We start from the raw sequence: 27,345 nt of genomic DNA on the forward strand, positions 1-27,345 counted from the left end.
AACAACAACAACAACAAAACAAAAAAAAAAAAAAACACCATATTTGAGATTTACCCTCTCTGCAAATTTTTATGCAAAATAACACATGGTGTTATCTTTGTTAATGGCATTCCTTTTGGCATGTGGATTGTGGAGAAATGTATTTGAACTCCTGGCTTGCAAATTGCAAGAGGTCAGATAGTAAGATATTAAGATTTTTGGGGGTTTGTTTGTGTTTTAACAGATGTTTATTCACTGTATTGAGAAATCAGTACATCCTGGTGGGTTCCTGTTTCTTTTTTTTTTGCATAACAGGAGTTGCCATGCTAGCAGGATACTGATGAGATGGAAAACGAAGAACATTTTCTTCTTAGGACTTAACCTTTGGCATTAACATGGATAAGCTAGATACTCAGTTTATTTAACCTAGGTTAAAATCTGATTTTCTTTAATGTAATGTGCTATGAGAGGTGTATCAAACCATCTTCATCATGTTTTTGATCATCAGATTATTTTTTTTTTTGAGAAGAAGAAAGTCTTCATTTTTCTGATTTCTAAAAAGGAGAATTTTGTGGGAAGTTTGAATTTCCATAGAATTGTTATCAGAAAGCATACATATGTACATTTGACCTATGCTTTGAAAATAATGAAATATGTTTCTTGGATTTCCTTTAATAAACACCAATTCCTTTGAAGAATTTAACACCCGTGTAAATAGAAGCTCCTTATTAAAAACATGTTGCATAGAAACATTCAAAATCCTGTGTCATATTGTTACAGTATGTTTCCTTTCCTTCCCTATGCATGTTCAGCATATTTATTTGAAGACAAGTTAGGTATATTAAAAAGAATAAAAAAATGCACTGTGAGATGTTTAACATAATAAATCAAATTTTAATGGAACATGAATAAAAGCTTGTAAACATTTCAGTAGTCACCTTTCTTACCACTACTGATGGCTCACAACAAGGAAATCTCAGATGTGTTACTGTAAAGAAGAGCAACATGCCAGCTCTTCTTAATTTGCTTGCTATTTCAAGAATGGATGGCATGTTTTTTTAATCACTAATATTTTTTGTTTAATGATTGAACATAACATTTTGGGGTGGGTAAACAGTGAAATGAAACAATTAACACAAAGAAATGAGACATTTATCATACATGCTTCAAAATTTAACTCTCTTTCTTTGGCCTTCCCAAATATCAACAGGGTGTTGACTAGATACATTGTCCATGACTTTTGGAAAATATAGGTTACAAGGAGATAAATTTGGGCAATATGTAACATGATGGAAACTAAAAATTTCCCTCCAAATTCTGGTCTGTATTCTCAAATATAGTTCTCTGTATTGTATTAAAACATTAATTTACAAATCAGACTTTATTAGGGAGATTAGATTTGGGGAGGTGACATCCAGTGTTGACATGTCTACTCAGCTGAAAACTTGCTAATGTCACTAGAAGCTTTGCTGTGTTAGAGACTAATGAGTTTATTAGATTTTGTTCTGCAAGAAAGTTTAACCTTTTTTTACATCATAAGAGGAGGGAGAGAAAAGTCTTCCTATCCCTTATCCCTGCTTTTCTGAAGAAAAGCTAGCAAAAATCTTTATGGGAAAGATTTACTGTTTCTGAGTAATGTCTGCTTTCATAGGGATCATTCTAATATTCCCAGGAAAACAAATTATTATCACCCAAATCCAAGAGGAATTCTCTATGTCAAGATACGTATAATTAAGACAAAATTTGTAAGAAAACCTGATCAATGACAGAGCCCTTGCTTGTAGCAGTTCAGTCTTGTTCCCTGCAAACAGATGGCTGGCTACAAGGTGGTTGTGAGCTAACAATCACAAAATCAGGAGGAATTTGTGAAAATAAAGTGAAGAAAGGAAGAAAATAATGTTTTTCAAACTTTCACAGAGTGTAAAGTACAGGACCAGGGCAGTGGGTGTCATTTTGCAGAGTCATCAGCTAACATCTTTGTTAAATTCACACTATCAGTAGTGGGTCCTCTTACAAGAAAAGAGCTGTGACTTTGATTAACCGCCTGATATGATGGCATTGTAGCAATGTCATGCTGGCATGCTATGGAAGTGGCATAAGAGTTGAATGATTTTTCTTTTGTCATTTCTAATTGGTTTGATGTGCATTACTCCTTTTCGTGACATGGTTTTGTTTCATTTACTTCAGAGAAATTACTGCTATTTTTCATCTCCAGGGTGATGAAGAGGCTAGCCTGGGCTTGCCAATCAGCCCTTTCATGGATCGCTCTGCTCCTCAGCTGGCACACCTCCAGGAATCTTTCATCACTCACATTGTGGGACCACTATGTAACTCCTATGACTCAGCCGGGCTGATGCCAGGAAAATGGATAGAAGATAGTGATGAATCAGGAGACACTGATGAGCACGAAGAGGAAGAAACAGCAGAAATGGAAACTTGTGAAAATGCTGAATCCAGTAAGTTGTTCACACTTATATTTTTCAGCAGAGTAAATTCTGTATTGTGAGCAATATTGTAAAAGCATAGAGACCATGAGCTGGTCAGGTTCAGTCTGGGCCTTGCCAGAGTCAGAAGGATTCAGTGCTGTCCTTGGTGAAGCTGACATGTAGCCAGTTACATTGGAAATGGAGCCACTCCATGGTTTCAGGACTGGTTTCCCTTGCTGTTCATATCTACTACTCATTTCTGCCTTCCGTTGAGGTTTCTGGTGATGGATCACCTGTCTGTGCATGAGGGCTTTTTAGGCTATTTCAGCACTGATGTTATAGTAGACTGCAACAATTTCAGATGAAGAAAGGATGGTTAGGAGAAGATTTTTTTGAGGAAAACACTCATCATTTCCGTGAGTTAGCGTAATGTACAGGAATAATAGAACAAGGCTCTGAGATGCTGATGCAATAAAAGTTTTTAGTAAGGGAAGTATTTTAATGCAAAAGTTTTAAAGTTAGCATGTGGGAAGGAGTGGGGAGAGAGTTGTTGCTGAGCATCACTGTGTTGTGTGCTGGCAGCTGTGTTCCTTGACACTTCCAGCTAATCAGTAACTAAAGCTGCTTGTCTCCTGCCTCTCCTCCAGAAGAGCAACAGTGCCAGTTTTTGTCATATGGAGAACACCACTTTTTACCTTACAGGAAGATCTCAGGAACTTGTTGGAAGAGATTTTTAAGAGAAAAGGCTTCAGGACACAAAATCTGTGTCTTTTACCAGTTTAATCCTGCATGCATAGCCTTTTCTTCTCTTTTGTGTTCTTCTTCCCTCTGAATTTCCTACTACCGTTTTTTTATTTCCTGCTTCCACATCATCTTTCTCTCCCTCCCTTGTATCTAATCATTCTAGAAAGCACCAGACTTATGTGCACTAGTGAAGTACTGACACATAGCTTTTTCTCTAGCAGCCTCACTTTTTCTGTTCTTAGACACACACTTTCATGCTCTACTGAGTATCACCCCCATTTGCTGTTGGGAAAGCTGAGAAGTAGAAAGATGTGATGGTTGCAATAACTGATGTCAGGGCATGAAACTAAAATCTACATCTCCTGACATGCAGAATTAACCTTTATGTCTAGTAAGATCCAAGGGTATGCAGTTTGTATTTAAGAAATCATTGCTGCTGTTCATACGCACACAATTGCACATAAGTTTAGCAGGTTCACATGCACAAAAAATGTTGTTGAGAACATCAAGAGTTACATAATATAGCACACTGCTTTATTTTAGCACCTTATGATCTATTAGCTCTATAATAGCATGCGGAGCCACATGTTTCTGTGGCAGATGGGCATTTCTGGAACTGTCTGCTAGGGGGAAACCTAGTGCAATTGGTAACCAACATAGAGCCCAATGCACTGAAACCAACACTGCTGTGTGAAAAAGTAAGATGGAGGATGTTCTTGTTTATCTATCGCAGCGCTTAACTTTCTTTGAAATCCTTACTCAGCTTTCTCCTCATTTCTGTATTCACTTATCTTCTGTAACACTGCTAGTCAGGGTCAGCAATACTGATTTCAGGATTAACCCTTGTCACATCAAAAACAGACCATTTTTTGTTGTCTTCTGTTTTCTTTTTTACTTTCGACTTCATGACAGTAATTAACTATTCAACCTGGTGGATTTAAGCTCTTTATATTTTCCAAAACCTTAAAAATGAATGTACCAGAAGTTTTGAAATGTCCAAATTCTTCCTTCTTTCTTCTTACCAAGTATGGAGTGCTCATCTTTTCAGTCATACCAACAAACTAACACAAGCTGTTTTGTTTTGATTCCCTAAATTCTCTGTGACTGTGTGGATCTGAGTCAGGCATCTGTGGCTTGTTTTCTGTCTATATAGGGGTCTTACAGGTCATTAGAAATGTATACCTATGATCAACACAATTTTGGATGTTCTAAACTTCATCAGTGAAACAAAAGGTTGAGGTGTCAGATGCATAGATACTATGAGTTGTGTAGATGTTGGTGAAGTTCTCTTTTTTGATGGAAATGCCTTTTAGTCAGGTGGAAATATAATTGTGGCAGAAACCACTTCACCTGCGTCCTGATAATTCACTGAAGCAGCTGAGATAGATTTAAGAATTATAAAACCTTAAGGTAGCTTTAAATCATTTTTGTTACTAAACAGAAACATGTAATTCCCCCTAAGTTCTGATGCAAGTATAAGAATTAAACAGGCTCAGTCTTCAGTGATTCAGGCCAATTTTAACATCACAGCGAGTGCTCACTGGTGTCTGCAGAGAGCAGCAAGATGCAGGGTCACCCGGGAAACCCAGGAGAGAATGTCCTGCTGCGGCATTGGCGGGGTAGGAACTTCTTATTAATGCTAAATCTGAAGGTTCCCCACAGGGAACCAAGGGCTTTCTAATGAAGGATTGAGTTGGATTTGGTCTACTCTCAGTGAAAAGCTCTTTGTTTCCAGTTCAAAAGCTTCAAGGGCTAAACGTTTTGGATCCTGACACAGGCATACTTTAGGCAACTTGCAAGTACTAATCCACGCAAATTTATTTGGTACAAAACATTCCTCTATGTCACTTTCTTTAAAAAATAAATCGGCAGTTGTCTTTGGAGGGGCTATTATTTCAGTTCTGTGACTGCCATTGCCACTGTTAATGACCAGGGAAAATTTTCGAGCTTTGTGCTGTTGAGGAGTTAGCAATCTGAATTGGACAGACTATATTGACACAGAAAAAAGCACACTTCAGACAGCAGGAAACTTCTAGTGCAACTGTGTCAGGAGCCATGAGAACTACCAGTGGCAAAAACATTTTATAGGTTAACAGTACACGACTAATACTTCAAAAGCAAATCCAAGAAAGCTCCCTGATATTATTGGGCTATATGACTACTTCTTCAGTGTTCAAACTCTGTCACTGAAACAATGTTGTGCAAAGGTTTTAAGGTCATCACAACTGAGATGGTGGAGTGCAAAATCTCTGACTTTGAAAAGAGAACATAAGAATAGATTCCCTCCTTTGATTACTAATGCTTGCTCATTCATTATCTGTCTACAGCACAGATCAGGGGTAAAATGTGAGGAGAACAAAATCAGGACTTTTTTTCTAGGGCAATTGTAAGGAATCCTTTGCAGCAGGGGGAGAGGACCCACAGAATTCAATGGTGAGTTATGGAGTAGGTCGATCAGAGTCTTTAAGTACTTGATATAAAGAAATGAACATAAACAGCTCAGCAACATGTTTTATGCATAATCATTCAAGCACTAGGTGTCTGTGTGAGCTTCTTTCCCAGAGGTCTGGAGAGGCATGACTTTCTGAATTGTAAGACTCTCTAAGTTTGTGGGTTTAAAAATGTGTTTGTGCAGTTCCTATATGTCATAGTATACCCTGTCTGCTTCCTACATCTTCAGTCCCTTTTCCTTCTTCCCTCATAATAAAAGGTACATTAATGTGACATGGTATTTTGCAGGAAAGAAGTTCAAGAGGAGAAAAATCTACTGTCAGATCACTCAACACCTGCTTCAGAACCATAAAATGTGGAAGAAAGTAATTGAGGAGGAGGAGAGGTTAGCTGGGACAGAGAAGCAAAGCGCAGAGCAATCCACGCTGCACCAATCTTCAGAACAAATCCAGGCCATCAGGGAAGAGGAGGAGGAGAAGGGGAAGCCCAAGAGGGACGAAGAGGAGAACGCAACTGTAGAACCGAACCAATGACAATATTCACAGCAGTATTTTAAGACAGATTGACTCGTGCACAGACTCTTTCTCAAGCCAGCACAGCATTTAGACACAACACTGTAGAAGTATGGGATAATGCGCCTACAGCTGTTTAATTTGTTTCTCTTTCCTTTTTATGGTGAGGTACATTGTTTAAACTCCTGTGCTCAAGGAAGCTTTCACACTGCAACACCGGCTTTTACAGACTTTCTTCAAAAAAAATGTAGGGGTGGGTGGAATTATATAAATATATATATATATAGCCAGGGTTATTGGCTGCACACTTCAGCAAAATACATTTAATGATACATTATGGTCACTGTGATATTTACAGAAGAAAGTTATCTAAGGAAATACTGCTTCTAAAGCACATTTGCAGTTAACAGTAAGGTACCAGTTTAAGTAGCTTTTGCTCTTAATGCTGAGGGATAAAAGTTCCAAAGCTTTTTATGAATGCTGATGTATCCTGCCAACATATACGTGTGTGTGTGAAGGGGTGTTTGCAAGTGTGAATGGATGTAACGTGATATAGCATAGTTCGGGTTTTTATTACACTAGCTGTAGAAAATGTCCCGATACACAACAGCGAACAGAAGGCCTGAATTTTAGAGGATTTGTGACCACGGTGGAACAGGAGACCATTCTGAAGATCTTTGCGTTCCCTGTAGCCCTCCAATCCCAGTTTGCACTCCAGTTGCAGGCAGCAGCCTTTCAGCAGGGGCTGTGGTGGCCTGGGCTGCTGGCCTGGCCCCATCCGGCTGCGCAGGCTCTTCCTCCTCTTCTTCCTCTTCTTCCTCCTCCTCCTCCTCAGCACATCCCAGACTGCTGGCGAAAGGGATGTGCCAGGAAATTTATTTTCCAGAGGGGTTACAAGGGACTGTGTGTGATGCCGGCCTGTTCCCCTTGCATGGACCTGGCGCTCTGTGTCCTTCTGAGTGTGTGAGTGGCTGCGTGGGGCAGAGCGTGTGTTTGGGCAGGAGAGAGGAGAGAGCAAATGTCTGTGTGTGCGCTTGGAAACTAGAGGCACGTGGTCACCTTCCTACCTTAACCTTGTGCCTCGGTGCATCAGTGGCCAAATACATCATTTAAGAATGAAGCTAAACCACCATCTACTGAGAGCAAACAAGGGGAGTGTGGGAGCCGTGCCCGTCCGCAAATGATGCATTAGGAGCAGAGTGGTGGGGACAGGTGCCAGTCCTGCATCGGCTGGCACTCCTATGTCTCAGCAACTGCTCACATGAGCTTCGGAGAACTTGTTTTTTCAGTGTGAGGTGCTGGATGGGAGCAGTTTGTTGCTGGCCTTCTCTTTAGAAGCAGCGTGTTTGATCCCACCAATACACTTTTTTTTCTTTTTTCTTTATTAAGAGAAAGGAAAAGATCGGGCCTGTAAGAAGAAGAGGTCTTCTTTTGTTTTTCTGTTTATTTGTTTTCTCTGTTGTTTATGCTGTGAGCCAAATGTCTATTTAAGAGGTTGGATATTCACTTTCAATATTTTATTTCACAATATTATATTTGTCAATTATTAGCTATCTAGATGTAAATATGGAAAAATTTTTATGGGTTCCTGTAGATAATGATATCTTTAAGAAAAAAAAAAAAAGGCAAGAGTTTTTTGTAAAGCTAATTTTTTAAAAAATAAATACAAAAACATTTTTATACAGTGTAGCCATTTCCAAACCCAACAGATGAAGTCTTGAGAAATTTGTATAGACCCTTCTGGGAAGCCAGTGGTCTACAGGATCAAGGCTTTAGCATATTAATTCTCTTTGGGGCTGGCAGCACAAACCAGTACCACAAAATTTAGAGGTTTGTTCCCACAAAAGTAATTATATAAAGTTCAGTATCTCTCAAAAATTATTTGACTACGTATGCTTTTTATATTTTGATCCTGCAGCCCCTTGCCAAGAAGAGGATTGATTGTGTGAGTAAAAATGCTTGTGAAAGGAAGAGTTTGTAGAAGTCCTTTGTATATTAAATTTCTGACATTGCATCCCTCAATTTTTACTATAGTTGTTCATCCACAATGTTTCATGGTCCTATTGATACCTGCCCAAAAATGTTGGAAAACTTTCTCACTCAAAGCCAATCAGCATGTGTGTTGTCACTTCAGAGTTTGGTTTTTTCTTTGCATTTTACTTTCTCTGAGGTTTTTTTGCCTGATATCATCCCATCCTACTCTCGGCAGTAGAGAAGGTGTTTGCTGTTTGGCAGAGTGACTCCAGAGCATAGCTCCGAATGCTCTTATCAGCAGAAATATTTAGTAAATGTTTTTCAACGAAATCACAAAAGCAAGAATCCAAATTGCACTATTGTTTTAAAAGGAAAGGATATAGCAGAATTTATTCAAAAGGAAAAAAATATGTCTTCAAGATCTCAGCTAGTCTCCACCAATTCCAGCTTGCACTGTTCTCACACCTCTTTAGTCACTTTGATTAATTGTTAGGGGTTTTCTTGTACAAGTGATATGCATACCTTATAATATGTGAAGAATTTAATATGCCTCATTCTGACCTTTAAAAATTAAACTTATAGAGATTATTTAAAATATCACATCTCGAAGCACTTTTTTTGCCATTTTCAGTGCATGATCACTGGGATTGGATATTTTATCATGATTTCTATATTGTGTTTGCTAGAAGAAAATGAAAATACATTATTGCAGAAAGTGTTAGTGGGTGCTCAGGTGATAAAATTACGAAGAGGCATTCAAAAATGAGGCCAAATCCTGCAAATGGAGTATGGCATATTCCTCTAAGCAGGCATGCGCAGGTCTGAACCAAGAAAAATTATCCTAAAAATGTGCTGAAATGGAGTTATTATATTTTTCCTAGTCATCATTTTTCGTTGCCATTGGGTAAAATGAGCATCAGCTTTTAATTTGTTAGGCTTGCTTTCTGTATTGCCAATGCAACTGTCACAAATTGGTGCTGCATTGCTACACAAGCCTGATTGTGGGTGCAGTTTGATTAACTCAGGTCTTTTCCAGTGAAGGAATGGCTGACAGGCTTAAAATCATAATGACTGTTGATTTTATCCCAACGGGAAGGAATACCAGTGAAGAAGCTAAAGTATCTGATTTTCAGTCTTCGAAGCACATTTCTGGCAGGCAATGATCAGGGAGTTTCCCAGGCCAGCTTAAATACAACACCAAAAAAAAAGTACTAGAGAGAATTTATATCAAACATGTGAATACCAGGTTTTTTTTGCTTTGGGTTTTTTGTAGTAGATAATGAAACAGACAGTATTTTAGGGGGTTTTGTAATAGATTCTAGTCCAAAGGAGACAAAACATTTTAACCTGCAGTTGCAACAACATTTTGGAGGCTACACCTTTGGTGTTGCAAACCCCAAATAAACCACAGCCTGTGCAATATTTTGGGGAAAAAAATAAAGGAAGAAGAATTGTATTCTCTCAGCAAAGTGCTCAGCTTTCAGGTGGGAAGTTTTCAATGTTGATATGGGTTTCTGGTATGTCCAGTATGCAAGGACATTTGTTAAATACTAGAAAAAGCAAGCCCTCTCTAAACAGTGTGTTTTGCAGTTAAAAAAAAAATCACTTTTCAGTTCTTTAAAAATAGGGAGAGAAGAGCTGAACTATTTTTTCAAATTGGATTTTTTTTTCTCCACTGTAATGTTGCTTGGCAGCTGATCCTGTTCCCTTCTAGTCTAGAAGTTTGCCATTCCCTCAAACAGGAGGCTTTTTGCACTGATTGCAGCTCCCAGTGTAGTGAGAAGAGCACTGTCCATCACATAGCAATCACATGTAAACCATTTTGTCCCCATATTTCCTGTTTGCTTGATAGTCGCGTGCTGTTTACCATGGAACATAACTTCTTATTATGCTTGTGTTGCGGAAGAGACACGTTTAAGTAAAGAGTGAGAAAGTTCCAAACTACGTATTTTGTTACTTTTTCTTATAGGGACGAGTCTGAGACTTTGGTTTCCAAGAATCCAAAAATGCCCATGTCTAGAAGTAATAATTTCCACCTTGTTCAAAGGGCCATAGTTCACTATTTATGCTCTAATTCTTGAGGGGATCTGGCGTTTCTTGGTTCGTTTTGAGCCACAGTACAGAGCACGTTGACACTCATCTCTGAAAATCAGCAGCCTCCAGTTGAAAGACAGTGTTTGATGTGGTGCTGCAAGTCATGCATTAGAAGTGAGTTGCAAGAATCTACTAGGAAAAAAAGGGATTCTCCTGTACTCTTGGCAGCATTTTGAACGGCCCTTCTCTGTGAGTGTAATCTTTTACGGAAAGCTGAGGAATTGGCAGCCTGTCACCAATGGCCTCCCCTGTGACCTTGTGCAGGGTGCTGGCTCTCATAGCATAGGTCACATTCTGGCTGTAAATGGTTCCCAGGGCGGGTGTAATTTGGGAAAATATTTGTTGACAATGCAAGGATAGTTATTCATCAATTTTTACCCTGATGTCAGGTGTGAATGTCTTTTTGCATCTTCATCCAGTTAAAATCCAAGATTGCAATTGCTTAGGACCTTTTCAATAGATGCATTTGGGACTTTTGCCCTTAGTGGACTACTGTTAGAAGTTCTGGGGATCCTGATCATCTGAATTTGGAAGGAAGTCTGTAAAGGTTCAGATAGATGCTTCTAAAAGTACAATTTGGCACCTAAGAAAATTCTGTACCCAGCTCCATTTTTATGCTTTCCATGCAGGACATTAAGATTATCTGTTTTCTTTAGAAAGTTCTCCTAAATTTCTGTCTGGTTTTTACATACTAATTTTTTTTTTTTCTGAAATTCTGTCCCCATCTTTCTTTCTTCTTTCTGAAACTCCCCAGAAAATATAATGCAGTGTGGAGAAGGGAGGGATCTTGCCAAGCGGAGCATCAGTCCGTGGCACAGCTCACGAGGACTGCCCAGCCTGTGCCCCTGTCCGGGAGCATTTGCACCCAGTGCCATGCCCAGGCTGCTGAGCTCTGAGCTGAGTAGGTGTGGGGTAGTTGGCAGTTTGGATATTTGGCAGCCTGAGCCCCACCAGCTTTTAGTGGGACTTGTGATCTTTGAGAATTCTATCAGTTTTCAAAATGAACCTTAGGCACTTTTGGAAATTTTGCCATAAGTATGATGCAGCAAAAAAATTGTGCTTGGTCACAGGTACTTGTGCAAAGTCTCATTAATTATCTGGCACATCCTGCTTGGTCTGCATGATGTGATCCTGTGCTGCTGATGGTGAGGGCTTTGTTGTTGAAGAAGATGGTTGCAGGTTTGAGCTCACCCTCTCACTGACTTTCCACAGGCACAGATGAGCTGGTCAGTGTGATCCTGGGCACCCCAGCAAACCCAGTTGTGCCCAGGGCTGCGATCCAGAGAAAGCACAAGGTGCCTGACCAGCAAATGCCCTGGGGAGATGCACCAACTGATTCAAGTGTGGGAGAGGCAATGCAGATGTGCTGTGGATCATTCTAGAGCTGAGCCATCTGATAGACATAGTGATCAATAGGTTGGGAGGGCAGCAATGACAGAACATGGCTTTTCTCTCTCTGAAAGAGTACTTTTGACTGTTGGAAAACCTGTAGTTCATAAAAACATGTAATATTTGCTATTACTTTTGCAAGTACTGTCATGGTTGAGACGTTCCAGCATTACGTGTTTAAGGAAGAAAGCTTTCAATTTAAGGATGAGTACGAGAATTTTGTGAGCATCCCACGACATCATGGGCAGAAGGTCAGATCAAGGCATGTGCCCAGAGCAGAGAACCTGCCTCCCCCAGGTCTGCTGCAGGCCCTGCAGCTGGGGGGCAGGCACAGGGGGCCACTCACTCTTCCCAGTCTCAGGCCTGGGCACCGGCCTGAGAACTCGGGTGTTCCTCAGCAGGCAGCACAGCGCTGGTGTGATTAGTCCTCAAGCTGGTGGGGTTGTGGACATATGGGGGGAAGTTGAACTGGCAATTCATAGAGAGGAGAAAAGCAAATTGCAGTCCAGCGTGAAACGGACTTTATGTAACGCACTTAATTTTCCTTTTATTTCAAAAGCAAATGTAATCCCACCGGAATGAAGTAACCATGGAGTTTCTGGGGGTTTAGTTACTGTTTGATGTTGCAGCATTGGTGAAAATGCATTAAAGAGAATTGTTCCCATTAGCTAGGGTGGGGAAATATTTTATTTTTTTTTTTCATATTTTTAGGTGAATCAACAAATAAGAATGTTGAGGCCTACTGAGGAAAATGTTTCTGAACAAATGGGGGAATAATTGAAATTAGGCAACAGCTGCTTTAAGCAATCATTGGAAGAGCTAGCAAAAATATTGATTATTGGAGCCAAACTTTGAATTAGGGCAAAATAGCACAAGTACTTTTGAGAGCAACTTAATATGATAAATCTTCCTTTGAATTCCATCAGATTTAGCAAAACAACATTCCTCTGGAGGTAAATCAAAGCAGGGGTTTAGCCCCTGCTGTGGTAGTTATTGAATCCCAGTGTTGGAGGGAGTAGTGCGAGAGTTATCCTCCTTTTACATCCTAATTATGATTTATTCAGAGGCCATTAGTGGGATTTTCCTGGCAGGCAGGTGTTCTCTTGATTAAAAATACATTGTGCCTCCTCAGTAGAACACAGATGCCCGTGTGAGCACCTGCCTGAATTCCTAGGACAATACAAGCTCCTCAGGAGCCTGTGGGCACAAGAGTGCAGGTGTATATTTGGAGAGCCCATTTTCACAATGGCAAAAATGGAGCAAAAGCTCGAGCTAGTTAACACTATTTCTTTGATAAAACTGAAACAACAGTAAGCATTGGGCAGTTTGAAAGCTTGCCAGTGTCACTTGATGTGTATGCAAAAACTTCCCAGAGTGCTTGCATATGTAAAACTATTCCTTCTGGAAAGCGATGAGTTCAGGTAAAACCAACTGGCCTTTGCTGTGGTCTGTTGAGCTCGAAGATTTGGTCAACCAAGAAGAATTTTTGACTGAAGTAGTTTCATTCTCCCTCATTAAGGAAAACTTTGCTTGGTGCTGGAGGAGGGGAAAAAAACCAATAATATATATTTTAGTTGAGCTTTTCAGGTGGCTAGGCTGTGCCAGTTTTTTCTTACTTCTGAAGCTGTGCTTGCTGTATGTCTGAGGTGTGGAAACGGGGAAACAGGTGAGACTTGTTCTGCTGTGGATGGCTTATGGGATCTGCGCACACCAAGGAGCACCGCCGAAATCTGCAGGTGTGCAAAGTAGTGTGTCCCAGCAATGAGTTAGATGGGGAAACCCAAATATTTCACTTTTCTGTCTGTGTGGAAGCACAAGAGCAGGTATAAAGGACTTTGCCATAGCTGAAGACCATGTATCCTTTCATGATTGAATTCTCTTGTCCTGATTAAAACAAACAAACAAACAAACAAACATAAAAATCAGATCAAATAAGGAAAATACAGCGTGTGCTGTGGCCCTCAGGCTCACAGAGGGAGCTGGGCTACCACAGTTGGCCTGCAGATGGCCTGGGGTCCCAGGAAGGAACTGACAGGCAGTAAAGAACAAATGCCGAATTTCAGAGGGCTGTTCTCAAAGTAGCCAGAGAAATACCTTGGAGTAATGTACGCCCACTGAATGCCCACCTCGCTGTGGTTTGCTCACAGCAGTAGCCCCAAGGCAGTGGGATTAGATGCTCTGGTTTTAATGCCGTCTTCCTTTACTACAGCAAACACAAACATTGAATATGAATTAGCAATTGCTCATTTATTTGAAATATTTATTTAAAGGACATTGAGGAGGTTTTGTGGGTTTTGTTGTTGTTTTTTCTCCCTTGACCCTAGTCGTTTTGCCTCCATGCTTTCACGAAATAAAAGGAAAATTAAAAAAAAGGTCTGTAATCTTTGTAATCTGATCAGAGAGAAAAGAGTGAGGGGTTTGCCTTGTGTGTGCATGCTGCGTAGGGCAGAAAGCCTGTCACCTGTTAAAGCTATCCTTCCTTCTCAAAATTCCTGCCTGATTCTGACACATGATGAAATCTGTATTTGAATGCAAAACTTTCATTTCTAGATATTTGTAAACCTTAATACAGTAGTGCAGATGGTATCCTAAGAGATCAAAGACAACGTTAATAACTGCTATGTGGTGTTGATTATATTTTTAGTATTTCAATCATGTCAACATACATTTGGTCATTACTTTTCTGAAGTTAAGTCATCTTTTCTTGAGTAATTGATATAAGATGTTTGCATGATGGAGAGTAATTTAATTTCACTTTTAAAAAAGATGTGATTCATACTGTAGGTTATGTTTGTTCAACAGATTAATATTTTCACTGACAGATGGCAGTTCTTTTTTTCTTTGTAATGCTTTTGATAGAAGAACATTTGATAGAAGGACATTTTCCAACAGAAACACATTTTGTAATCTTTGCCTCTAGTTGTGGAAGTAGTACCTTTCAAAAATAATTGTTTTCCAATACAGTTTGGCCATCTGGGTAACAATATGCAAGTACATATATCACATACGAGATGTGATTAAAATTAAAAAAAAAAAATCCCATTTTGTTGAAAGTATTCAAGAAATTAATCTTGCAAGGTCAAAACCCTTTCTGAGTAAAAATTTGGGGTGTGTCAATCTAATTGAAGCACTTGATCCCTCACCAGATTTTGGAGCCAAATCATACAAACTTTGTATTTTCAAATTCACATGAGGCTAACCGAAGTTTTTTTACTTCAGAAAACACTGACGAATTTGGTCACCTTACATCCTATCCTAAGAGGTTTGACTCATGGCCTGTGACCTCCGGGCACTGCGCTTCAGACTCAGCTCTAGTAGCAAGTTTCCACAGTTTACCCATGTACTTCAAAATTAATCCCTCTTGATTTTTTCACTTTGAAAGATGCAGGGGAGGGGGGAGGAATGTGATTTTATATGACTCTATTTGAAAAGGGTTTTGTGTACCCTTATAATTCTTTTGAAGCAATATTTTAAAACATAACTGCCAGCCAAAGTGGCAATGCAGAAAAGTGCCATCTTGTTCAGGATTTCTACACGCCAGTTTTTAACACAGTGTTCTTTTCACTAAGTACTACATACATTAATTTATATTTATATATTGTCAATATTGTTGTAACCAAGCTTCTCCTTTTTAAACACTTCAGGAACAAGGCCTTGTATTTTTAGGTGATTTTCTTAAACAGAATAATTCTTTTCCTTTCACTAGTATCTTGCACTTGATACATGTAGCAATACCTAATATATTCTCTTCACAAGTATTTGTTAAGTGATTTAGTTAATGGCTGATAAATGTTTTGTACAAAATAGATTCTGTACAGGAAAAAAATCTTTTAGATAAACATTATTTATTTTTACTGTTTTGTAAGTTAGACACTATAATGAAGCTCCTTTTTGCCAGAATTACTGGAAGTGCCTCTTGGTAAAATGTATTATACAGTAAATATGTATTCAAAATTATTAGAAATACTTGTCACAAAATGAACAATGTGGATGTTGCAATGTGAAGACAAATGTACAACATAAATATAATTCTGTGGTATCCTGTTTGCTGTGTTTCTTTTTTCCTTTACTGAACAAATTTGCTTTTGGTGCCCAGCTTCCAGTGTGAGCAGGAGACTGCAAGTGACCTGTAGCTGCTTGAACCTCTGATTCAAATCCAGTAAAACTGCTGTATAACGATTAACGTTTTATCTGCTGGCCTTGTTTGGTATGCGTTAGTGACCCATGCTCACATTTATTGGTATCCGTTTATCTGCAACTTTTACCACCAGAATTCTGCACTTTATTTTGGATCACTAATAAATCCCATGTTAAATGCTGTGTGACTCAGCCAATCTGTGGAAGGCCTCATTATAAACATCCTTCTTTAATGATGGCAAATATTCCAACATCCGACATCTGTGTTCTTTTCAACCCAGTTAATACGGACCATACTGATTGAATGTGGTCTGAATTACATGGCACTATTCAGCTGTAGTGATGCAGGGTGACTAATGCTCCCAGTGAAAATGAAATGTGTTATGTTTTCCTTATTAATCTCAGAAGTAATCTATTAAAGTGAGATCAGTAAGTGAAATCAATTTTCTTGCAATTATATTGGTAAGTATACTGTCATTCTTCAGTTAAAGATTCTGCTAGTTATGCGGGCTAGGATTGACATCTAGCTATTTTCTTTGCTCGCTGTTTCTAATTTTTAAAAAAGGTGTCTTACAGCTGTCTTAAATTTTCCCAATTTTTTAAGTTTTATTACCTACTTTCATCAAAGCTCTGGAGAGCTCTTCAGCCAACTCATTTGAAATGGCTGCATGCAAATTATCTGTATCAACTTCATATTCAAAGCCTTTTTTCCTACAGGTTAAAAATGAACAGATTTCAAGATATGGAAAAGGCACACATCTAGCTGTCAGTTTGGAAGTCCCACCGGTTTATTTGTTCTCTGGCTTAAATTCTGAATGGCAAAAATAATGTAAGGAACTTTGAACCAGGCAGTGCTTATGAAAGGTATTAGTTGGGATTATTGCCAGTAAAATGTAAAATATAGTTGTACATGTTCTAAGGGAACTGCTCATAAGCCTGCAGTTGTCTGTCCCAAACACTTAATAACTCCCAAGCATGGAATTATTTGATCCAGAGATTCACAGCTGCCCACAGAAAAGCATACAACTGGAGTGATGAAGGAAACTTCTTTTCTTTCAGAACTCATCACAAAGAGAAAGGGCTACCAAGGTAAAAAAAAAATGCACTTGTCTTTGAAAATCACCAAACTGCCTCTGGAGCTCTACAAACAGGTTCCCATGGGAAGAGATGAGCAATAAAGCACAGAGCAGAAACAGTCAATCTGCTAATGAGACCACACATGAGCATGCCTCTCCTGGGGTTCTGCTAAAACATAAAGGAGGCCATGATGCATGGTCAGTAGCAGCTCAATTAAATTTTGCGTTTGCCAGGTGTTCAAATTACTCTCAATTGTCCAGGCAAATCCACTTCCCTAAAACCACTTAAAATGTTTCACTAAAAATAGAAATCTCAGAGAACTCTTGGCATTCTGTTTAGCAATGCTTTCTTTAATGCTTCTTCAATTATCTCGCCTAAGTCCTGTGGAAATTGGCATTATCCCTCAATGCCACCATGGGCTCCCTGGATATCATCAGTGATTCCTGTAGGGGTAGAAGAGCAAATGACTTTGACAGTCAGATGCGTAACTTCCAGGTGCCGCACTGACTTTTGGGTCTGTAGCTCTGGGGTAGAAGACATCTCACACAATCCAAGGGAGATTTTTAACCACTCCGCACCGGGATCCCAAAACCCAGATGTGCCGTGCTGAACAGCTTCACAGCCAAAGGGTGATAATAACATTGCCTTAATTCACGAGCCACAAGAGAAAATGTGCAAGTTTCATGTTTTACCTAAGGTTTTGATGGCTTCCGTGACACCCAGTCCAGAATTCTAGCTTTATTCACTAAATAAGCCAGCATAGATGGGATTGTAATGCTTTGGAAGTCTAATACAGGTAAAAGGTTGCTACAATATCTGCTTGTCTGCAGCCAGGAAATACAAAGCAGAAGGCTCCTGTTTGATCTATACATTGGCTTCATTTACAGTGACTTGCATTGTTGCTGGTAAATGACTTCCCCTCACAATCCTTTGCACATGTCAATTGTTACTACTGTGCTTGCCAGTCATATTCTACAAATTCATCACCTTCTGTATAATAAACTCTACTTTTAAATTATTTACACCTTATCTTTCCACATTTCTAGCCAAAATATTTGGGTTTAAACCTAGCTCAAAGAACTTATCTGCATTACAGAAAGTGCTATGGGATTTTATTAAGATTAATGGTATTAATCCCTAGTGGCTGGACAAATTCCAGTTTCTTTTATTACATTATTCTAGATCAAAATTCTCCTCAAAGCTCCAGTGGTTACAAATGGTTCCTGCCCTGAGGAGCAGTGTTGTGCCACTGGATCTCTCATTTCTCCTTTTTGTTTTACCACCTCAGAGCCTGAATTTTTCACTACAATCCCTACGTGCTTCTAACAGCCGAAGTGTATTGCTTGTCTCTGGTTCTTTGATATGGAAAAGGTACACAAGGTTTGTTCCCACAGTGGGTTTCCTACTTGTTCATGTTCTTAACAAGTATCTTCTTAGGACTGGCAACAAAAAGAAGAGGAAAGCTAATTTCAAGATATAATATGTCCATAGCAATAGAGGAGTACAGCTAAAGCAATTAAAATTATATAGGCAGTGAAACTGGATTTCTGTAAACGTTAACTGTAAACATCTTCACTGTATCTGCTTGTTAGTGACTCCAAACTACAGATCTACCCAGGAATCACAGCAAGTAGAAATACAATTTTTTATAAATTATGAAAGTTTAATTGTATTGATGTTTAACTACTCAGAGACATTTCTTTGAAAGAAACAGCTGCTTCCAAGCTGTCATGCTTTTCTTAGTTGCCTTTATTCTGGCAGCTGCATTTCCATACTCCAGAATGGAGAGATGCCTGGAGCATTCTGCTCTCTGGACAAGGATTCAAGAGGTGTGTATCTGTTTGAGTTTTTGCTGAGCTCTGTGCAGATTTCCTTCATGACCTTCAGTGAACATGGTTTCAATTCCTCTTCTTCAGATGCAAATATTACCTGCTATTTATCCAGCTCTCTCAGTCTTGTCTGCTGCATCAGCTCCTGCACTGAGCTCTCCAGGTGTTTAGGAGACCATTGCAGTACAAGGAGTCTGGGCCACAAGCAGTCACTGCCATGACTGTCTCTCCTTCTCTCTGAGTTGTTCCAGGCACAGCAGAGCAGCTCAGGGTTGGAGTATTTATGTGCTAACATAAATAAAACAGTAAAGGAGCATTCGGCCAGATGTTGATTGGAGTAGTTGAGGACTCATTCTACTGAGAGTTTCTACGTAGCTTTGCAATGCAGTATTAAGGCTTCGGAATGTGTTCTCTGTCAGACCATAGAAATTATATAAATTCAGACTTTAAGATTATATGATATATCAAAATTCCATTTATAAGTTTTTTTAAAAGTCATTTTTTCCCCTGTATCAGATAAACCCAATGTTTCTTTGCAGCTGTTATGTGTTTATTCTGATTTCAGTGTCAAGTTTATCTTTGCAAGGAAGCCCTTATGATTCAAGTAAGTCTGTTGGAATATGTTTTTTAAAAATATCCTTTATGAAGGAAAATGTTTCATGCTTCTGAATACTGGGGTTTTATTTGAGACTTTACAAGGTTAGCCTTAGCTCATGAATTGTTCTTGACGAAGAAGCAGCCAGATCTGCTGTTGTTGGATGGTTTAAAGACCACCCCACAAAGGTGCAGTGCTCTTAATGTATTGATACATCTATGGATCAAGATTACTCTTGTCATGGCTATTCACTATGTCTAGACTAGGCTTTGTAAATGTAATTAGTTTAAACCTGTGCTTTAGAAATGAAGGTGGTCCGGCTTCTAATTTCCTGAAACTAATATGAAGCAGGAATGCAAAGAAAATAGAAACAGATCTCGAGGAACAAGCTTTAGTCTGGTTCTTTGTCCTGTAGCTGCTTTAAAGGCTTTGTTTCAATTATCAAATATGGATATATAAGTAAGCAATTTCTTTTAGGACTATGGGAAAGCAAAACCTTTCTTGTCTGATTGATTGTCTAACAAACTTCCAATGAGGTTTTGGTCATTAATAGTGCTTGGGAAGGGCTCTGCTGTGGTAGACACTGAAAAGTGACACACAAGAAGTGTCATGTCCTGTATTGAAACTGGTAGTCATTCTTTTCCCCTGTCCCAGTTCTTGTTAGTATGTTGTAGTAGATGATGTGCTGCATCGCCTTCCCATGAGATATATAGCCTGGGAGACTAATAAATCCCTACCTGGCTTTCTTCTCTTCCAAATGAACGCACTGAGTTTTAGTGAGGATCTTGTATTCATCTATTTTGAGCATCTGGAAAAGGATTGTAGTTTGGACATAAATATGGCCATTTCTGAGGAAATGCTATAATTAGCTCATAAAGGAATGGTAATGCTCTTTTGGAAGGTGTAAGGAAACTTTCCATAATGGAAAATACCTCCTGGCTGGTTTTGATGAAGTTCCAGGTAAGATATTATTTACACATTGAAAGAAATCAGAGAAGGCTCTATAAAGAAATTCCAGTGAAAGCCCAACTGCGACAGCAAGTTGATCCAGGAAAGATGAAATTGTACTGAATCTTGTGGACCTCATTCTTCAAAGCATTGTTTCATCTTAAACTGGATAAACCCCTTCTTTTGTTATTTTTCTGTAAGGGTAGGGGACCATTGCATGGTGTTCATTGACATGATTTGTAGCATGATGGTGTCTCAGAGGATTATGTGGAAGAGATTTATATAAAGAATTGGTGATTCTGAACCTGAACATCACCTATTATAAGAGACAGTATGGTGAAGGCTACCAGTGGCAGAAAAACTAGAGCCTGTGTCAGAAATCATTGGAGGACACAAGGTCAGCAATGAAGATTAAAGGTCAGGCAAAACTAGTACAGATCCCGTATTGTGTAAACTCATTTTTCCTAATAATTGAAGGAGCTAGGCTGGAAGCTGTTCTCTGAAGGGGGCTGAATAAACTCATTATCACTAATTCTCCTAATGACTAATTCCCGTGGAGCATTAGGCACCCTGATATCTCTTAGAAAAGGGAAAAAGAGATTTCCAAGTCTCAAAACCCAACAAGTAAGGATGTAAGACACATTAAAGTACAAAACGTGAATTATGTGCAGAGTAATAAAATTCCAGCCACATTAAGAATCCCAAATGGAGATATGATGAAGGAATGGATAATAATTTATATTAACTCCAGGAAAGTAGAATCCTGCTCCAAAGCACTGTGTTTGGCACCGTACCGTTTTGACTGCCAGTGACGTTTTAGCTGCCATGGGAACATACTCCACTGCACAGGGTGGGAGGGAGCAAGAAGGAGAAAGGAAGAAGAATTTACAGTGTTAATACCTTCTCTGTTTGTGTAATTAAATCTCACAGGTTAGCAGAACACCCAGGATTTATAGCCTCTCTCACTTCAGATGACTACACTGGGAACTAGGCAAGCTCTTCACCACTACAAAAACTTGCAAATTAACATTGCCTTTTCAGTAGCAATGACCTTGTGACAGGAAAAACACGAGGTCATGAGAGTGAAGGTTGCAAATTTTTCCTTTCATTGTGGCAAAGGATTTGCCTGACTCTCCTGTGCAATTCTGTCTTTGCCTTTAATGGGTCTTTTCATTCTGGTTTTACATCATGTTGGAGGAGACTTTGCCCTGGGGCTTTTGGGGAGCAGGGCGTACTGAGCATACTGAGAGAGACCAGTGTCTGGATGGGAAAGCTTTGTGAATTGCCTGTTCACCCTACATCCTATCTCTCCCACACACCCTGATTCTTTTCTTTTCTGGTCCATTTCCCCTTGAAGTCTTTCATTTCCTGGGAATGAACAATTAAGATAAGTTTTTTGGGGGCTGTTTTGGGGATTTTGTTTGTTTGTTCGTGGGGTGTTTTTTGTTTTCTTTTTGGTTCGTTGGTTTTTGTTTGTGGTTCTGGTTTAGTTTGGTTTTTGTTTTGGTTTTTTTTTCCCTTTCCACAAAGCTTTGCCACACGCCCCATCAAACAAAGTGCGTTACAAAGAAAAATGCCCCATGTGGGTTTAGATGCTCTTCAGGATTTCCAGCTAGGGCACCCAGCCTCTTTGCTTTACCCTTGTGCCCAGTGTCCTGGAGTGGCTAGGAGGGGAGAAAGGAAGAAAGTATGAGGAGGTGGGGTGCAGGATGGGAGGGGAGATGAATATCAAGTGCTCAGGCAAAACACGAGACAAAACAAGTTCCCCCACCCCTATGCTTTTTCCTTTCTTTACCTCCAGTATCAGATGTATCGTCCCTAGACAGGGTTATTTCTAAGAGTTGCTTTTCCCCTCCAGTTTTTTCCACTTCTAAGTTGGGACTAGTATGTGTGTGTGTGTGTGTATGGGTATGGGTATGCGTAAGCAATAGAGGGAGCTTACCTATGAAAACTGGTAGGCACCATCTCTGGGGATTTCTGCTGCCAGGTAAGATTTGGCTTTTCTTCTTCTCTTTGTTGAGCCACCTTTTAGAGAAGATGTCCTTTAGCTGGGTTCTTTAGTAAACAGTCTCTGTACTGGTGTCCTGTGTCCACCTATTCTAGCAAGTGCGGCTCCTGTGCCTGCGGGCAGACACACAATGAAGGCATGTTAAGGAGGCTTACTGCAAAGCGGAGGAGTTTCTAGTGGGGGGAAGGATTTTTCTTCTTTTTTTTCATTGCCTGAATTTTGAATGAGTGGAGGCACACTTTGGGAACTGCCTGGCGGTATCTCAGCCCACTGCATGCATGCTCAGGGACGGGCTCGTACTTGGACCTGACCGTGGGGCACAGCCCCACACGCCAGTCCTTGGGAGGGTGAGTGCCACTGCTGCCCAAGCTGTGTCATGGTGAGTTACCTGGTGTGCTTTTGGAGAGACAGAAAGCTTGACTGCCAGAGAGGGCTCGCACAGCCTGGCTAGCTGGAGCCAGGAATGTGAAGGAGGGGTTGGAGCCCCAGTGACAGGCAGGGAGAAGGTATGAGCATGGCCAGCAGCTGTCCTGCAGGCAGAGTGTCACCCTCCTGGACTTATCTGTCAAAGGGGTGATGAAATTTGTAAGGTTCCTTCAGTCCAGGGCACTCACTTCGGTGTTTTTCCTTTCTGTTAGAATGACTAGTGATCAAATTCTGCCCACTATTTCAGTATTCCCACAAAAGGCAATTTCATGGTGGAACTTTGATTCTTCCTAAATGTGGTGGCAAAACACCATGTTCTCCCCTCCTTTTTCTTCAGAGAGACTAAAATGTCTCTGGTTTTGATGGCTCCTGCCAAAAGAACCTCTGGTCTGTACATCTATTTTGGGGAAGATGGTGCAGAATACATTAACAGAATTAGACTCTGTTTTCACTTATGTAGCTACTCTTCCTTGACTATCATGGAGTAGAGTATCTTTTTTAGAAAAACTGCCTTATACAGAGCTTTCTTCGATGGCTTCCTTTCTTAGTCTCTGATAAAAGTTACAAAAGGGATTTAGAAGACCTAATCCATGGAAAATTAATTGATTGTCTTCAGAGAGCCTTGAAGATTTCAGACTGCTTTGCAAGCTTCAGAAGATGCTACCTGTAATTAGGAAATACTGCTTAGATGGTATTTGGTTGAAGGAAAATTCACTGTCTATGTACACACATATAACTGTTTATGCTTTGGAACACTTATTTTTGTTCTTCCCATATAGTTATTTACTTATATAAGAACTGAGTATCTTTACTGCCAGAAAACCTACATTTTGGAAGATTCTGTGTAGATATAATACCAATGACTTGCTAAAACCAATGAATATGTTTTTTATCATTGCAAGCATTATGTGGTAACGATACATACTTAAAAAAACAATCAAACCTAAATCTAAATCTTCTGCCAAGGTAACTGGTTGCTCAGGTCTTATTTTTAAATTATTAGTGAGTAGACAGAATGCACTTTACCCATATAACATCCTTTCGGTTAGGAGTTTGTCCTCTAATAGATGTCTTTAAATTTGTGTGTCTGTGCATATGCATCCAAGCATAGACACTTCTGCAGTCATACATGTGTTAGATCATTATTATATACAATCTCAACTGTGTGCATGCACACACATACACATATATACAGGGAGAGATGCATGCAGGCTGATAGATACAGAAGGCTTGAATTTAGCACTGTAACCATTAGAGGTTGAATTTGGCCCAGAGTGTTTCAGTGGTGATGGGATGACTACACACGACAGAAAATATAGAACAAAGCTAACCTTTCGTTATCATCTGCCAAACTGGTCCAGTAGCCTGACCTCAGTGAAACGTGCCACTACTTCAGATTTCATTTTGCTGGCATTCCTGCCGTGTCTGGGAAGGAAGAGCTGAGGCAGACCATCTGTATCCAAGATATGGCAAAAATCTAAGGCTGTCACTATACTCGAGTCAGTAAAAGACCATCCTTACCAGCCATCTATCTGCTTCGGTAAAACCAGAGCCGACTCTGACCTCCGAATGCAGTTGGCAGTGTATTATGAATACTCCCAGTAAACACCAATGGCACCAAAAAGTATTTGAGAAGCATAGGACAAGTTTGTGATTAGAGTGAAACAGTCATATTTATGCTCGTTGCACAGAAGAGGAAAGGTTAAAGCTAGAATTGCAGTGGGCTGTGGTACCACTGGGCACACTGCTCTGCTCCCTGTCTTGTGTTAACACTTTCCCTCAGAGGCACCATCAGGGCAACCAAACTGACTCTCTGAGATACATGGTTGCAGGTTGCTCCGGGCCAGGAAACTACTGATCTCATTAAAGCTGTGCCATAGAACAATTAGGGATACAGTAAAGACTCTGAAATTTGTATGGCTGTCAGTCCTTCCTAGCATGTTTCCATTTACCAGACAGAGTATGATAAGAAACTGCAATAATTTTTATAGTTTAATACTTTTTTTTAAGCCGCTGAGTATAATTTTTGTTTAAGTACCACTGTCCATTTGAGAATTGTACCAACTCAGTATAGCATGAACTTGTATGCTGCTGCCAAGCATCAGTGTGTCATAGTCCATCCCTAACCCTCCATGGCATATTTTTTTAATCAACCCTGCACATGCAGTGCAGTGGAGGAGATCATGCAAGCCCCCTGCTCCTCTGCTGGACCTTTTGAAGTTGGAAGCTGCTTTGCTCAAACATAAGTAAAATTCACTTCATCTGTGTTACAGATGTTTTCCTTTCCTTTCCTTTCCTTTCCTTTCCTTTCCTTTCCTTTCCTTTCCTTTCCTTTCCTTTCCTTTCCTTTCCTTTCCTTTCCTTTCCTTTCCTTTCCTTTCCTTTCCTTTCCTTTCCTTTCCTTTCCTTTCCTTTCCTTTCCTTTCCTTTCCTTTCCTTTCCTTTCCTTTCCTTTCCTTTCCTTTCCTTTCCTTTTATTTATTTTATTTTTTATTATTATTTTTATTGCTACAATAGTAATATACAGAGTATTGCAAACCTTAAGCTAAAGGCTGTTTCATATGCCTACATGGCAGCATACATTAGGTGAGTGCCATACCCATGATCACAAATGTGGATGAACTTAAACTGATATGAGTGCTGAGGTGCACACTGGTCATTCTCCACTGTACAAGTTCAGCAGTGAGGCACAGAGAGAAAATGTGACTTTCACAAAATTGAAAGAAAATCAGCAGCAGAGCAAGAATACCGTGGAAGTTTTCTGCAGCAAGACCAAACAATTCTTCTTGTACTGTTTTTTGTTTTTAAATGAAGTGCATTACAGTCCCTCTCAGGGCAGTGTCAAATGCAAGTATTTCTCATATGTAGTCAATAGCTTTTATTTCATCTGATGCCATGGAGAGATCTTAGTGAAAATGTTGTTACCAAAGCCACAGTCTTTTTGCCTTGCCTGTATATTAGCAGAGCCCAGGCAACTATTAGTCTGAACAAATCTTATCATCTAAATATACTTTTGTTATTTTCACATACATTTCTGGAAGCCAAGTATGTACTGCACAGACCCTTGGGAAGCCGTGAATGCACATGTACGTACATTCATACATACATATAAATAAAACTATATGTATTTTAAATTCATGTAAGATCTGTGTCTTTAGACAAACAAGAATAAGAACTTCTCCTATTCATATTTTCAGCCAGCAGTTCTATAAAACATAGTGCTGTTTAAAAGTGAACACAGAAGCTGATTTCATAAATATTTTCAGATCTGATTTAGAGATTGAAATTAAGAACAAAGTACTGCAGTGTGCAAGTAGAGATTTAAGAATTAGTGATATGTTTTGTTCTCAAAGTGCAGTATTTATGTTTTTCTTTACTTCTTTGTATTTACCTGCAAAGCAGCAAATTCACATTTTTCCTGTAACAACTGACCACTGAGCCCTAAAGTCCTATCTAAAATGGTAAAGGGAACTAAACCTCTTTATTCTTGTGTAAACTCATTAGCTGACATCAGACAATTAGAACAAATGTTTCAATCTCATTAATGGGGCTACATTTCCTTTGATCTAATTATTTAATGTCCCAGAAATATGGGAAATAAGAGATCAGCTCTGAGAAATCTCTGCAGACATGGTCACATCTAGAAATGTGAACTTACTTATAGGCTCCAGAAATATTGTTTAAAATGTTAACAAACCTCATTTAGTCTGCCGGTAATGCTCGGTCAAATGTTTAATGAAATCACATTGGTGATAGTTGGAGAATGAAGATGAAGACTGTCCGCTGAGTATGATTTAATCTTCATTATTATAGGCAAGTGCATAGCAAATTTCCATAATTAAACATCCAGTGCACTGGTCAGATTCTGTTATCCAGTTTGATAATTGCTGTTGTAGGGAAAACAGTACAGGGGTGTTTCTGTCACGTGATGAGCTTTTGAGGCTGAGCTAATACGATGCCCTTTTAAAATGTTCTCCATGTTTTCTGTTTAGAAGTAGGTGATATCATCATGGAGATTTCATCAAAAGAAAATACTCAGTTTTTCTCAAACAACACGATCCTGCCTGTTGACCGATCTTCATTCAAATCTGAATCTTCTGCTTCCAAGGAAAAACAGTCATGTTGTGGAGGTATAAAGGTAGAGTAAGTGGTTTTGAATATTCCAGTAGAGACTTTAAAAACCTCTTATATTTTTTTGTAAACTAACCCTTTTTCACTTCTGATTATGTCTTGATGAGTCAGTATGAAATTTTAAAAAATATTTCTAGGTCACAAAAAAGTCTGATTCAGATCTGTATTTGCCTAATGTTTGGCAATGTTCAAATGTAACATGTTGGTTGAGGCTTGCGTGTCTTCAAGGGTCAGCCTGAAAGGTCACTATATCCTTGTTATTGTATGACCCTGTTTTCCCAAAGTTAAGAACGGAGTATCAGCAGACACTTAGCACAGGCAGCTGTTAGTACAGATTGCTTTTGTAAGATTGTAGCCATGGTAGTCTTCTGGGCTTTGAAAAATATTTGAATTATGGTCCATGTATTTTGAGTGCCATTTTATTAAAGTATTGTTGCAATATTCCTGATTTGAGAGAGCACTACATGAAGTGACTTTGAAATGAAACTGTAGAAGTATCTGCATCTGTGTTTCTCTCACTGATGAGAAGTACCTCCTCGAGGCAATGGAAGCTCCCAGCATTAAGCCTCATCTTGTAGCTGTACCTACCTGCTGGTAGGACCACTGCACCTTGGAGGAGCATTCC

General features: G+C 39.4%; 2 protein-coding genes across 9 annotated transcripts in view; both read left to right on the forward strand.

Annotated features, from left to right (window-relative positions):
• Nucleotides 1-15,613, forward strand: part of PDE3A (phosphodiesterase 3A) — a 266,558-nt gene extending 250,945 nt beyond the window's left edge. For both annotated transcript variants that reach the window (XM_065030836.1, XM_065030845.1), the window contains 2 exons: nucleotides 2,195-2,435; nucleotides 5,889-15,613. In XM_065030836.1, coding sequence (XP_064886908.1) covers nucleotides 2,195-2,435; nucleotides 5,889-6,133 — 486 coding nt within the window. In that variant the 3' untranslated portion in view covers nucleotides 6,134-15,613. The remainder of the gene's footprint in view (nucleotides 1-2,194; nucleotides 2,436-5,888) is intronic.
• A 5,714-nt stretch (nucleotides 15,614-21,327) lies between these two features.
• SLCO1C1 (solute carrier organic anion transporter family member 1C1) overlaps nucleotides 21,328-27,345 on the forward strand; it is a 41,585-nt gene continuing 35,567 nt past the window's right edge. For 2 of the 7 annotated variants that reach the window (XM_065030865.1, XM_065030897.1), the window contains exons 1-2: nucleotides 22,276-22,542; nucleotides 26,582-26,727. In XM_065030865.1, coding sequence (XP_064886937.1) covers nucleotides 26,599-26,727 — 129 coding nt within the window. In that variant the 5' untranslated portion in view covers nucleotides 22,276-22,542; nucleotides 26,582-26,598. Of the gene's footprint in view, nucleotides 22,143-22,275; nucleotides 22,543-26,581; nucleotides 26,728-27,345 lie in introns of those variants that run through there. The other 5 variants (XM_065030881.1, XM_065030887.1, XM_065030857.1 and 2 more) reach the window with 5 other exon arrangements.

The sequence above is a fragment of the Columba livia genome, chromosome 1 (assembly GCF_036013475.1).
Source record: "Columba livia isolate bColLiv1 breed racing homer chromosome 1, bColLiv1.pat.W.v2, whole genome shotgun sequence".
In the NCBI taxonomy this organism is placed as follows: domain Eukaryota; kingdom Metazoa; phylum Chordata; class Aves; order Columbiformes; family Columbidae; genus Columba; species Columba livia.